At 61.1% G+C, this 13,156-nt stretch overlaps 6 protein-coding genes across 6 annotated transcripts; 4 read left to right on the plus strand and 2 right to left on the minus strand.

Moving 5' to 3' along the window:
* Positions 1-586: 586 nt before the first annotated feature.
* RHTO_00167 (NADH dehydrogenase (ubiquinone) Fe-S protein 2) lies at positions 587-2,922 on the plus strand (the record flags this gene model as incomplete). The annotated part of the gene is made up of 9 exons (XM_016413851.1): positions 587-857; positions 975-997; positions 1,069-1,300; positions 1,364-1,456; positions 1,553-2,105; positions 2,341-2,510; positions 2,599-2,643; positions 2,741-2,770; positions 2,906-2,922. 9 exons carry the CDS (start codon positions 587-589, stop codon positions 2,920-2,922), a joined length of 1,434 nt encoding a protein of 477 aa, XP_016276858.1.
* Positions 2,923-3,450: 528 nt separating this feature from the next.
* RHTO_00168 (GTP binding protein) lies at positions 3,451-5,729 on the minus strand (the record flags this gene model as incomplete). The annotated part of the gene is made up of 12 exons (XM_016413852.1): positions 3,451-3,528; positions 3,599-3,686; positions 3,796-3,887; positions 3,951-4,241; positions 4,297-4,371; positions 4,432-4,540; positions 4,596-4,680; positions 4,743-4,910; positions 4,979-5,022; positions 5,084-5,111; positions 5,175-5,291; positions 5,432-5,729. 12 exons carry the CDS (start codon positions 5,727-5,729, stop codon positions 3,451-3,453), a joined length of 1,473 nt encoding a protein of 490 aa, XP_016276859.1.
* A 657-nt stretch (positions 5,730-6,386) lies between these two features.
* Positions 6,387-8,021, plus strand: RHTO_00169 (uncharacterized protein; the record flags this gene model as incomplete). Its single annotated transcript, XM_016413853.1, has 5 exons — positions 6,387-6,884; positions 6,946-7,390; positions 7,446-7,546; positions 7,607-7,765; positions 7,821-8,021. 5 exons carry the CDS (start codon positions 6,387-6,389, stop codon positions 8,019-8,021), a joined length of 1,404 nt encoding a protein of 467 aa, XP_016276860.1.
* A 199-nt stretch (positions 8,022-8,220) lies between these two features.
* Positions 8,221-9,975, minus strand: RHTO_00170 (scramblase family protein; the record flags this gene model as incomplete). Its single annotated transcript, XM_016413854.1, has 3 exons — positions 8,221-8,690; positions 8,750-9,000; positions 9,059-9,975. 3 exons carry the CDS (start codon positions 9,973-9,975, stop codon positions 8,221-8,223), a joined length of 1,638 nt encoding a protein of 545 aa, XP_016276861.1.
* Positions 9,976-10,050: 75 nt separating this feature from the next.
* On the plus strand, positions 10,051-11,002 carry RHTO_00171 (DUF962 domain protein; the record flags this gene model as incomplete). Its single annotated transcript, XM_016413855.1, has 4 exons — positions 10,051-10,098; positions 10,295-10,522; positions 10,591-10,728; positions 10,796-11,002. 4 exons carry the CDS (start codon positions 10,051-10,053, stop codon positions 11,000-11,002), a joined length of 621 nt encoding a protein of 206 aa, XP_016276862.1.
* Positions 11,003-11,285: 283 nt separating this feature from the next.
* RHTO_00172 (mitochondrial phosphate carrier protein) lies at positions 11,286-13,004 on the plus strand (the record flags this gene model as incomplete). The annotated part of the gene is made up of 11 exons (XM_016413856.1): positions 11,286-11,326; positions 11,402-11,469; positions 11,566-11,588; positions 11,672-11,730; positions 11,830-12,003; positions 12,066-12,244; positions 12,300-12,430; positions 12,504-12,550; positions 12,609-12,717; positions 12,799-12,860; positions 12,968-13,004. 11 exons carry the CDS (start codon positions 11,286-11,288, stop codon positions 13,002-13,004), a joined length of 930 nt encoding a protein of 309 aa, XP_016276863.1.
* Positions 13,005-13,156: the final 152 nt, after the last annotated feature.

A 13,156-nucleotide genomic window follows, 5' to 3' on the forward strand; every position in this document is an offset into this window, starting at 1 on the left:
CGATGTGGGGAGTGGAAGGCGACGAGACGGGGCAGGGGAAGTTGCGCGGCGGTGAGGGTAGCTCGACGGTAGTTCAGCGGGCTATTTGCGGCAGAATAGCTGTGCAAACGAGCGGGAGCGGGTGCGGGATAAGGGAGAGAGGCGGAAAGCGAACGGGACGGACGCGAAGAGCACGCGAAGGAAGCTCTCCACATGCTCAAGCAGGCTCGCTTTCATGGCAGTGCACTCCTCGTGCCACGGTAGGCCAACCAAGCCAGTCAGACCGCCCAACAGGTGCGGTGGAAGCGAGAGCGAGGTTGTAATGGCCAAGTTGTAATCCAGGTCTAATGCGGACCCTCCCATCTACGCAACATCTTCCAACGGGCTCGCTCCAGCGTGCAATGCCATCTTCCCGTCCCCTAATCAACTTGTAGCCTGGCCGCAGCTTGCCCAGGTCGTTGTGTGGCGGAGGAAATGAGTGACAGGTCGAGGAGGGCGAGGCGAGGGAGTCGGCGTCTGGCGGGCGTTGCAGTCAGGCGCTGTCGAGACAGTCGCGTCCTTGAGAGTCCTGTCTCTTGGAAGCGAGCCCTTCAGACCATCCAGAGCGATGGCGAGTGCAATGGCAGGAGGAGAGCCGTCCCCGATCCTCCTCCTCCTCTCGCCGTCCGCACTCGCCTCGACACAGACAGGCTTGACCATGCTGAGGAGTGCTTTGCCTCGCTTGCGCACCTTTGCGCAGCCCAGCGCGCGCATCGCCAGCCGCACTCTCGCGACGGAGGCGACCCCCTCCCCCCGGCGCCACCAGACCTTCGTCGAGGACGTCCACAACCAGACTGCGGCCGAGATTTTGAAGGAGCGTGATGACAAGAGTGGTAGCTGTGCGTTTGGATCTCCTTGAGACGGGCTCTGGGTGGTTTCGCGGATCTCTATCGTCGACCCCGATGAGGAGGGTCAACGAGTATCGCAGCGCTAACCTGGCTGCTGTGCGTCTCCAGTCCGAGCCTTCACTCTCAACTTCGTGAGTCTTCCATTCTTCGAGCTTCGCGGCGTGTCGGAGCGGGACTGACGGAAATCGCATCTCGCTCGTAGGGCCCGCAACACCCGGCAGCGCACGGCGTCTTGCGTCTCATTCTCGAACTCAATGGCGAAGAGGTCCTCCGCGCCGATCCGCACATCGGCCTTCTCCACCGCGGTACCGAGAAGCTCATCGAGTTCAAAAACTACACCCAAGCCCTCCCCTACTTTGACCGCCTCGACTACGTTTCGATGATGACGAACGAGCTCTGCTACTCGCGTGCCGTCGAGACCCTTCTCAACATCGGTTCGCGCTGCCCTTCCCTCGCGATCTTGCGGAACCCGTACTGACTGACTTCTGACCTTGCAGAGGTTCCCGAGCGCGCCAAGTGGATCCGCACCCTCTTCGGCGAGATCACCCGCATCCTCAACCACTTGATGGCCGTCCTCACGCACGCCATGGGTGCGTTCAGCGTCTTTCGCGGTTAGCGCGCGTTTGGGAGCTGACTCTCTCCTGTGCGCTTTCCCTGGGCTTCTCCCGCTTTTCGAATACCCTCAGACGTCGGTGCCCTCACACCGTTCCTCTGGGGCTTCGAAGAGCGGGAGAAGCTCATGGAATTCTATGAGCGGGTCTCCGGAGCTCGACTTCACGCCGCCTACGTTCGCCCCGGCGGTGTCGCGTACGATCTCCCCCACGGCCTCCTCGAGGACATCTACAAGTGGGCGACGGCGTTCTCCCAGCGCGTCGACGAGGTCGAGGAGGTCCTCACCGGCAACCGCATCTGGAAGCAGCGCACGATCGGCGTCGGTCCCGTCACGGCGCAGCAGGCCCTCGACTACTCGTTCTCCGGCGTCATGCTCCGCGGCTCGGGCATCCCGTGGGACATCCGCAAGGTCCAGCCGTACGACGCGTACGACAAGGTCGAGTTTGACGTCCCCGTCGGCAAGAACGGCGACTGCTACGACCGCTACCTCTGCCGCATCGAGGAATTCCGCCAGTCGCTCCGCATCATCAACCAGTGCCTCGACAAGATGCCGCCTGGCCAGATCAAGGTCGACGACCACAAGATCGTGCCGCCGCCGCGCGCGTCGATGAAGGAGTCGATGGAGTCGTGCGTGTCCCGGCGTCTCCTCGTCTCTCGGCCTCTCCGGCGTGGCTGACGTTCTTTGTTACGCTTTTGTCTCTCTTTCAACGTTCGTCTGCCCCCCGTCGTTCCCCCCGCACCGCCCCATTCGACGACTTTCCCTCACCTCCTCCTCCTCCCCTTTTCTCGCCCAACTCGCGTTTGCGCCTTCGTCCACCCTTCTCCGGCCATCAATATACCTCTACGCATCTCCCGAACGCAGCCTCATCCACCACTTCAAGCTGTTCTCGGAGGGATACTCGGTTCCCCCCGGCGAGACCTACGCTCCCATCGAGGCGCCCAAGGGCGAGATGGGGGTGTACCTGGTATCCGACGGGACCAACAGGCCGTACAGGTGCAAGATCCGGGCACCAGGATTCGCTCATTTGGCCGGTAAGACCTCGTTTTGGGCGTTTTTCGCCTCGAAACCGCTTTTCCTTCCTCCCGAAACCTCTCCTGACCTCCTGGGATCGCCCTGCAGGTGCCGACTTCATGTCTAGGGGTCATTTCTTGCCCGACGTCGTTGGTGAGGCCCTATTCCACGTCAGAGAGTTGCAAGAGCCCTCTCGAGACGTCAGTGCGAGTTTTGGCCTCCGCTGACCACTCTTCTCGCCTGGGAACAGCAATCATCGGCACGATGGACCTTGTGTTCGGTAAGTTGCGCCTCAGGTTGTTCACAGCGATGCGGACGGCCTGTTCCGCTGTTTGTGGCGCAATCCGTCGCTTCCCCTGCCCCTTCTTCGCTCGTCGTCCTGTACATTCGCTGACGCTCTGCATGTTCGCAACAGGCGAGGTTGACCGCTAAGATGGCGCTGAGCAGGCGGCGGAGCGCTTGCGACGAGAGGGCGGAAGTTTGGGGAGAGGGAAGGGAGGAGGAGGTGAAGGTGCAGATTCATTCCGCTTTGCCATGTACACTAGTTGAGCCGTCTGCGGGTCGTGAACGACGTTTGAGTGAGGTTGCTGAGCGGAGACTCGCGCGAGTCAGAGAAAGCGAGAAAAGGATTGCAGAGCAAGGGAAGCAGGAGTGAGTGAGGAGGCGAAGCTGGATCTTTCCCAACCCTGCCGCCTCGCCGAGCGACGAAAGAGAATGTACAGTTCCGACTGCACTCGAAACCCGAGCTGAAGCGAAAGCCGAGAAGCAACGAGGCGGAGCGACGACGAGCAGGAGGAAAAAGTTGGGTACAGCGCCTCGCTACCGTCGTTCTCGTGAACGCAACACTGTGTTTGATGCTGCACAGGGTGTATTGCATGGGATGGCCGCGCGTGGCGGGGCGGAAGGGGATCCGGACGAACCGGTGGAGACCGTGAACCTCCCGACAACGACGGCGGCCGCTTACGCGCCACATTTCCAGTAACATATGTCACCGTCGCAGATTTCGTATCCTTTGCCCTTCTGCTGCTGCTTGCCGGCCTAGAGGTCGCCAGAAGTCGGAGGGAGTCAGCGGGAGGACGGGAAGGGGAAAGAGGCGAGGAAAACGCACCGCCTTGACTGCCGACTCTGATCCAAGCTCCTTGAGGTCGTTGTAGTTCATAATCTCACCGCAAACGAATGTCTTCTCGAAGTCGGTGCTGCGGAGTGAGAGGAAGGAGAGGGCAAGGTGGAGGAGGCGAAGGAGAAGGGAAAGGTCAGCCTCCGCCGTATCAAGTCTCACCACAAATAAAGTATAATCAGACGCACTGAATGACACCAGCGGCCTTCGGCGCAGGCGTGTCCTTGCGGATCGTCCACGCGCGAACCTCGTCGGGACCGCAGGTGAAGTAGTGGATGAGCTGCGGCGACATGAAGGTCAGTTTCGCCGCTTCCCACCGCGAAAGGGACAGGAAAGGACCCACCGACAGACTCTGGTACCCGGTCTTCATGATCTTGCCGATCTGGCTCTGCGTGCCGAGCTTCTCGAGCTCCGCCTTGAGGCCCGCCTCGTCGTCGGCAAACTCGATCGCGAGGCGCTCCTCGAGGGCGACCGAGAAGGGGATGAGGATGTCGCCGGGCGCGTTCTCGTCGATCCAGGCCTTGATCTTCGGGAGCCACTTGTTCTTCTTGCGGATGTAGTCGCGCTCGGAGAGGTTGACGAGGTAGGTAACGGGCTTGGCGGTGAGGAGCAGGAGGTCGTTGATGACGTCAATCTGCGTGCTCAAGCGTCAGCGGGGCGAACACATCGCAGCGAAAGCGGGAACTCGCCTCCTTGTTCGACCAGGTGCCCTTGCGGACGTCGCGGCCAGACTGCAACAGCTCGAGAACCTTGGTGACGGTGTCCTGCAGAACAAGGAGCGTTGGTTAAATCCCAGAGAGAGAGGAAGGTCGAACGCGGCGCACAAGCTCCTCCTTCATCGCCTTGTCGCGGAGGTTGGCCGTACCAGTCGCGCCGCGGAGCGACTTTTTCAGCGCGTCCTGCTTCTTCTCGACCCACTCGGCGTCCTTGAGCCTGCAGTCGACCGGTCAGCCACTGCGAACGACTCGAGCCGCATCTCCTGACGAACCTGAGCTCCTGCGAAATGATCTCCATGTCACGGATGGGGTCGACGTCTCCCTCAACGTGGATAACGTCGGCGTCGTCAAATGCACCTGTCGCGCAAGCAGAATCGGTACGAGCTCAACATGACGAGCAGGAACCCACGCAGACTCACGGACAACCTGGAAGATACCGTCAACCGCCCGGACGTTCGCCAAGAAGTTGTTTCCGAGACCAGCACCGGTCGACGCGCCCTTGGTGAGACCGGCGATGTCGACACAGGTGAGGAAAGCGGGGACCTTGGACGCAGGCTTGTACAGCTCGCACAGCCAGTCGAAGCGCTCTGTGGGAGGGCGAGGTCAATCCTGCGGGATCCGGTGACAATTGGTGCCATCTCCAGCTGCTACTCACCGTCGGGAACCGAAACACGAGCCTCTTCAGGCTCAATGGTGGCGCTGGAGAGGGAGAAAGAAAGATGAGCGGTGTCGAAGGACGAGTCAAGCGACCGGGGCGCACTAGGGGAAGTTGGCAACCTTTCCGAGGTCTGTGGAGCGATAAGACGGGTTAGCTGTGCACTCTCAAGCGAACGAACGCTGGTTGAACGCACCGCATCGGGACATGATGTTGAAGAGCGAACTCTTGCCGACATTGGGCATGCCAACGACGCCGACAGCCAGGTTGTTACTGGGCCTGCCGAGCAAGGCCTTCTTCTCGACGACAGCCTCTGCACATGGCGGACGACGGCGAACGAAAGCGGTGCACCCAGGGAAGCGAAGTAGGTCAGCTCGCTGTCCCTCACAAGCCCTCCCTGGGCCGCCTGTTGCCCGGAAAATCCTCCTGGAGAGCTATCGAGACTACACGCACTCTTGGGAGCCATTGCTGCTAAGCGACGACGGGATGCTTGCGGACCGAGTGAGGAGGAGAAGGGGCGGACGAAAGAGCGGGTGACGGCGGGTCCTTTGCGCTGGACGGCGAGAAAGAGGAACGTCGTGGTTGCTTGAGCTGACAAGGAGCTCCTGCAGCAAGGACCGGAGCGAACGGGTGCAGGTGGACGAAGCGAGCGTGCGCTCGAATCTCGCAAAGCTTTCGAAGCAGCTCTCGCAACTCGCTCTGGGGACAGCCCGGACAGTTCGATCGATAGCAGAGACAGTGTACATTGCATGGGCGCTGCGAGCGGGCCGAACAGACATGTGTAGCCTGCGGGAGACGAGCTAGAAGAGCGTCAGCACGACGTCCTCGGAGTCTGCACCGCGAGCAACTGCTGGGACTGCGTGTGCACGCGCGACAAGCACTGCCTCCTTCTCCTGGGCCGTCAGAGAACCTCGTTTCCATCTTTGCCAGAGAGACGGGCGGAGCACTTCGAGGGTGTCCGCCCTGGATGTCCTCCAGCAGATCAGACGGCACTTCCTAAAGCTTATGAGTGTTATTCTGCATCTTCCGACTCCTGTCTGTCCCGTCGCGCACGCCCCTGATCCGTCACGAGAGAGGGGAAACGCACACAAAGTTGCAGGCGATTCTTGCAAGGGCGATGGCGCTCGGATGGGCGGTTTGGCGGGTCGCAAGCGTGCTGTAGCTCGTGCGTCGGCGTGTAAAGTCGCTCAACGTCCAGCAAAGCGGAAGTTGTGCAAAGCGAGGTTGGTGCAGGAGGCAAGGAGAGGAAACGCTCCTTCCACGCAGGCCACTCACCCCAAAGTCGCTGGATACGCTGCTGACTGGCTGAACAAGCTTCTATCGCTGCTACGAGCCCGGCCCAAGTGCTTCTCGTTTGCTCCACCGTCTCCTTGGCCCCCTCACCCATCGCTCAACCACCCCTTCTCACATGTCTCCGACGCCGCTATGGGGCGATTCCGTACGGGCAGACACGCTGCGCGACAAGGTCGGCCGTGTCGTCCGCTTCGACGTCCCTCCAAACCAGGACAGGCTCAGCCCGATCCGCCGTGCGCTCAAACAGAAACCGCCGCAGAGTGTTACAGGCGTGCTCGCGTCCTTCTGGCTCGACGGTCCAGCGAGACCGATCGTTACTATTTATCCCCTCCACCGCCTGCAACCCTTTCCCTCGGAAGACTCGGTCATCGAAGATTGGAGCGGACCTTTCGCTCCCGGAACTCGTCTCTCTACTGTCCTCCTTCCTCTCGCTCGAGACGACGACTTGATCCCCGGCACTGGAAGGGAGAGGGCGTGCGACTGGTACTACGGGGGACAGCCATGCTTTGATCTTGTCGGCCTTCTCGACGCGAGCGGGCGCAAGGCTCGCTTGCGAGAGCGGACATACGTCGCGCTGATGGCCGAGAGCTACGCCCTCCGCAGCGAAAGCATGGTGCGTGGATTCTAGGCTTTGCAGCTCTTGTTCGACGCCGGTTGACACCGAGTACCCGCAGGTCGTTTGCCTCAACTCTGCCATCACTTTTCACGACCTGGGCTTCCTCTCGTCCGCTGCATACCTTGTCCGGCAGGGGCAGTGGCTGAATCAGCAAGGACACGCTGCTGCTGTGCGCAAGGCTGGCTATGTAGTCGGTTCACTCAAGGCTTCCCGCCAAACGCAGGCCGTGCAGCGCCAGCCGACAGCGACCTCGACTATCAGCCATCAAAACCCTACTGCATTCTCCTCCGTCAGCCGGCGCGGCACAAAGCAGCAAGGCAGCCGGACCGCCAGCGGCACTCTTCGCAAGAGCCCCGTCTTCATGCCGCCTCTCGCCAAGAGCACGCTGGCCAAAAAGCTTGACTGCAGCGCAACGCATACGCAATCAACAGCGCCCGCAACCTCTGCCAAGGTAGCACCTGCGAAGACGTGTCCTCCTGACTGTCAAGGGCACTGGTTCGAAGGTGCACAATTTCGATGCGAGCCGCCTCCGATGAGACTGACATGAACGACTCGCAGTGTCTGGCTGTCTTGTGACCAATGGCGATGACCCTGCCGCACCACATGAACCCGCAAACGAACCGGCGAGCTCTCCTGCCGCGGGTGCGACAGACCCGTCCGTGCGTGTACCTCCGCCAGGCTTGCGATCGTCCTTTCCCGCTGACATTGAAGGCAAGCAGCACTCGTTCGCCCAGCAGGAAGCGTGCCTGTGTGCGTTAGCCGGCGACAGACGGCTTGCAACCCGCCTTGGCGACCTCGACAAGTCTATCCATCTGGCCGACGTGCTCTTTGCGAACGGAATGAGTTTCGACTCGCTGAAGACTCTGCTGGCTTCGATAGTACGCCGTTGTGACCTTCTCCAACCGCGAGCGCTGACTTGATCCTCTTTCGCAGCCCCTATCTCCACCGGGCTCGCCTCCCCTGCCTCCTCTCCCGCCGATAGTCTACATGTCGATGTACCCGGCTACAGAGGTCCCGCTCCAAGACGTGGCGGGCGTCTTCGGGTCGCTCGCCTGCAAGGACCGTCAAAGGACGGCAAAGATACAGCGGTGGAGACAAGAGGTCGTGCACTCCGACGGCACGACGCAGAAGTAGGAGTCTGACGGATGCTCGCACTCCAGTCCGCCAAATGCGCGCCCTTGTACCGTACATCCTGGGGGTCGGCTTCGTAGACTCCTCCTCTGCCATCCAAGAAATGCGATACCATCTTTCCTCTGAGCTGCACACCGGGGAATGAGAGGAGTTGCGCGGGTTACAACAAGCATGTACAGGCAGAGTGAGACCCGCAACGACATCACCAATCCCCGTCTCCTCCCCAATCTCCTCCTCCTCCACCACCACCTGCACCGCCGCCATTTTCGTCTCCCCAGAGATCTCCCCAAGTCCATGTCCCCTCTTCCTGCGGTGCCTCGGTCGCCCACGGATCCCGCATCACCTCTTCCTCCTGACCCCATCCCTGTCCCGCTCCACCGCCCGATACGACTCCATCTTCGCCTCTTGGCACACCCTCTGGCCTATTTCGCACAGCAAACTCGTCCTCCTCAAATTCAGTAGAGGGAAGCGGTCCCTCCCCGTCCGCACCAGGTATCCGTCCAGCCTGAGGGACAGCCGCTCCGCTCGCTTCTTCCGCTCCAGCGGCGACTTCGCCCGCTTCGCCTGCTGCGGCGCCGCCCATACCGCCCATTGGGATCGGGATCGGCATGAACATGCCGCCGCCGCCCATCAGGCCGCCGCGCTGTCGGCTGAAGTAGTCGATGTCGGCGGCTGCGAGCGCACGAAGCGTCAGCGAGGTCGGAGGGAGTATGTGGAGAGTCGTGACGCACTAACTGCGGTTGCAAGGAGGACTGCGCGATGATCGAGCGGAAGAGAGGGAGGAGCCTCGGCGGAAGAGGTGGAGCGGTCGGCGGAAGAAGGAGTGAGGGCTGTCGAAGGAGCGGAGGATCCGGGCGAAGGAAGCATGCCGGACGGCGCAGGAGGTTCAAGGCGCGGGTTGAGTTCATCGATGACGCCCTCGAAACGGATCACGTAGTGGCCGGTGTCGGTGAAGAGCTCGCGAGCGAAGCCGGCAAAGTTTCTGAGCGTGAACAAGAGATCAGCTGAAGTGCAGTAGCTTGTAGAGATGGCTTACGCACCGGTTGATCGATCCCACCACCTTTCCCTCCTCGTCCCGCACCGAAAAGTCCCATGCAAGAAAGCCCGCGTCCGTCTTGGCAAACTGGACCATCTCGTCGCCGCGCTGGACGAAGTGGTTATACCGTCGGCGGTAGATGTGCCACTCTTGCTGCGTCTCGCCGATGATCTCGCCGTCGTCCTGGTACTCCTGCTCGTTCGGGCGAGTTGTGAGCGCTGTCGAAGCCGGAGAGGACGAGGTGCCAGGCGCTTCGAGCCGCTGCATCTCCTCTTTGGCATCTTGCGCAGTCGTCGCGCCAGACGTCGGGGTGGAGACATAGATGCGAGAGTTGATCCAGGCAAAGGGACGGTGGATGCGAAGGAGGACTTGTCCGTCTGGCGAGATGACGACCGCCTTGAACGGCCGGTGATTCCGCAAGAGCTGTCGGCTCATCGTCCCGGCGATCGACGTCTCCTCCTCTAAGAGGTAGCCAAGGAGGTGTCCCTCTGGCGAGAGGAGCTGGTATCGGTTCGCCTGCTCGAAGCCGACGAAGACATTCAGCAGCTCGATTTGCCGGACGACGACGATGGCGGGCTGGGACAGGAGAGTGCGCGTGTGCTCTGCCCATGAGCCTGTCGCCCGGTCGAGGACGCCGTCGGAGTCGTGAGGAACATGGACGGGGATCTGGGCGATAGAGGAGGCGGCTTCGAGCGGGACTGGCGCAGTCGTCTGCGTCCCTTCGCTTGCAGCTTCGAATGCATGGCTGGCAGTCGGCGCGAGTTGCGAGGGCGGTTGTGCCGAACGATGATGAGGAACGGCGGGAGTTCGTCGAGAGCGAGCGAAGCGTGAGGCAGCCCGCACGGCCAGCCCAGGCGGTGCTATAAGAGCCTTCTGAGCCACAGCGGGTCTCAGCAGCGCGGTAGCTCGTGTTCGTAGCATGCTGTTGCGGTAGAAGGAGAGATTCGTCGGTTCGTCTCCGCCCGCTCACTTTGCCCCGCTCAACCTGCTCAAAGGATGGCGCGATCCCGCCTGTTCGACTTGAAGGAGCAGTTTGTCTTCTACGTGAGCTCAGCCTGCCCTCCCATCTGCTGCCACCGCGTATTGCGACCTCATCGCTTTTCCGGCACCACCTCGCCATCCGAAGGGCGACGACGGCTTGGGAAGGGCTCGACGGGGCTGCAGAGAGACGGGAACAGGCACAGAGTGCGGTAGAGGAAGTCGAGGCGACCGCTGACCGGCGCAAACTCTCCTGCGACAGGCATCCTACCACACCAACCTCACGAACGTCCTCATCCACGTCGCCTGCGTCCCAACCATCCTCTTCACGGCGCTCATCCTCACCCATGGCATCCCAGGAGCGAGCAAGAGCTTCGCGACCGTGCCGCTCGACATCCTCGGCCACCACTTCCACCTCGACTTGACCTTCCCGTTCCTCTGGGTCGCCGGAAACGCTGTTTACTTCATCTCGCTCGAGCCGGTGGCAGGGGTGCGCTCTTCTCCACGTGCAGACGGCCGAAGCAGGCCGGAAGCTGACGGCGTCTCCCCTTCCCGCAGCTCCTCTACGCGCCCATCTTGCTCACAATGGGCCATCTCTCCAACGTTCTCTACTCGACGCACCACGACGAAGCGATGAAGTTGGCTGGCTACGCATTTGTCGGAAGCTGGATCGCGCAGTTCGTCGGGCATGGCAAGGTGCGTCTCCTCCCGACTCTCCCATTCCCGCACGAGCTCTCCGCTGACTCCGTCTCGCGCCACCCAGTTTGAAGGCCGCGCCCCCGCACTGCTCGACTCGCTCCTCCAGTCGCTCGTCCTCGCCGTCTTCTTCGTCTGGCTCGAAGTCCTCTTCTTCCTCGGCTACCGCCCGGCGCTGTACAAGGACCTCCAGCGCAGGACGGGCGTCGCGGTCGCCGAGTACAGGAAGCAGCGGGCGCAGCAGGAGAGGGATCAGGGGAAGAAGAAGGCGTGAGGGGCGTGGACTGGCGTGGAAGAGTGCGCGATACGGTCATTGCGAGGGTTCAACTTGACGACTGTCAGCCCGAGGAGCCGCCCCCCTCTTCTCTCTTGTTTGTACACGTCTAATCTGTCGTAAGGAAGTCGTCTCTGTTCAGCCGAGCGACTTGGTCGAGTGCCGCCGTCCGTCGGCCCGCGCACGATGACGCTCTCGCCGCGAAGTCCGAGCCTCACTCGCCTCGACTTCTTTCGCTCGCTTGTTGACTTGCTACTGCTCGCTGTTACCCTCAAAAGCTATCATGTCGCACATCGCAGAGATCCCGACGCTCACAGGCCTCGAGTACGCCTTGCCCTCACACCTCCCCACATCCTCCTCGTCCTCGGCCTGATAACGTCGCCTGCTCGCTTCGCACAGCTACGCCAAGTTCTTCGCTTCCGGAGCAGCATGTTGTCTGCTCAGTCACGGTGGCATGGTCCCCATAGGTGCGTCGTTCGTTGGGTTGTGAGGATGCCGAGGACGGGCGCGTGAGAAAGGGTTGAGCCGCTCGAGGCTGACTGCGTCCCTCTTTCGCTGTGCAGATGTCGTCAAGACAAGGATGCAGGTACGTAGAAGCGCTACCAGCCTGGTGGTCTCGATATTGAACGGTCAAAGCGAAGAAGGCTGACCTTGCGCCTCGTCAAACAGCTCGAACCGCAGCTCAAGAAGCTGGGAATGGTTGGCACGGCTCAGCACATTGCAGCAGAGTACGTTGCGGCGCCTTCCATGGACTACCACCGTGTCGGCGAGCTGAATCTTTCACCCATTCCTTCTTCCCTTCCTCGCTCTCCATCTCGCCGAAACAGAGAAGGCGTCCGCGGCTTCGCAACAGGTTTCGGCTCGACGGCTGTCGGATACTTCTTCCAGGGAGGCGCCAAGTTTGCCCTGTACGACTTTTTCAAGAAGGAGTTGGCCGAGGCGAGCGGGAGCTACGAGAACGCGGTGCGGAATCGCACGGCTATCTATCTTGGAGGAGCTGCGTGCGTTCGCCCTCTTACCTTCAGATTGCAAAGAGAAACTGACGCAGGAGCTGGCAAAACAGGATCGCCGAGTTCTTCGCCGACATCCTCCTCACCCCGCTCGAAGCAGTTCGTATCCGCCTCGTCTCTGACCGCAAGTACGCGACAAACCTTGCGACGGGCTTCAAGCGGATGGCGAGTGAGGGAGGAGTCAGGGAATTGTACGCGGGTTTCGTGCCGATTTTGGCGAAGCAGATCCCTTGTGAGCCGGCTCTTACTTGTAAGCACCGCCCGGGATTGACCAGTACTGTCTGCAGACGCCGTCGGTCAGTTCCTCGTCAACGAGCTCGCGCACGAGGCGGTCTACCGCCGACTCTCGCCCGAGAAGCGCGCGAGCTTGACGACCGGCGAACAGACGACCATCACGCTCGGTTGCGGTATCACTGCGGTGTGTTCCCTCTCCTCTAGCTCTCTGGAAACCGAAGAGACTGATCGAGGTGCTCGTTGCGTTTGTTTGACAGGGTTTCGCCGCTGCTATCCTCTCTCAACCTGCCGACACGCTTCTCAGGTGCGCTCACCTTGCCTGTCTTCCGTGACCTTGGCTGACTGTTCGTCACTGCGCGCAGCCAAATCAACAAGGGGCACGGCGGCAAAGGCTCCGCCGCCTCAAAGCTTATCGTCCTCGCCAAGGAGGCAGGACCGATCGGCTTGTTCGCTGGACTCGGTCCGAGGATGGTGCGTTCCCTCTCCTTGCGAAGACGAGTTGCATAAGGAAGCAGAGGAGGACGATGCTGACCTCGCCCTTGACCTTCGCAGCTTATGACGGCCGGTCTCGTCTCGTCCCAGTTCTACCTCTACTCCCTCATCAAGAACGCCCTGTGCGTCTTTTCCTCTCTCTTATTGACCTGGGCAGGACTCGACATTGGCTCAACAGGCTCGTCTGAACGGATGAAACTGACCTCGCCTCTTTCTCCCTCGCTCGCAGTGGCGCTGGCAAGGGTGTCGAGATCCACAAAGACTAGACGTCGCTCCGTTGTTCCCTCATAGATGCTGTAGCTTATTTGCTGTGCCTAATAGACTTTGTATTCAGTTCGTTACATCGACTTTGTATTCGAGTCACCCCACCTCCTGCAAGCCGCTCTCTTCGCTTGCTTGCCACGCCTCGCTCACAGGG

This window comes from Rhodotorula toruloides, assembly GCF_000320785.1.
Source record: "Rhodotorula toruloides NP11 unplaced genomic scaffold Scaffold1, whole genome shotgun sequence".
In the NCBI taxonomy this organism is placed as follows: Eukaryota; Fungi; Basidiomycota; class Microbotryomycetes; order Sporidiobolales; family Sporidiobolaceae; genus Rhodotorula; species Rhodotorula toruloides.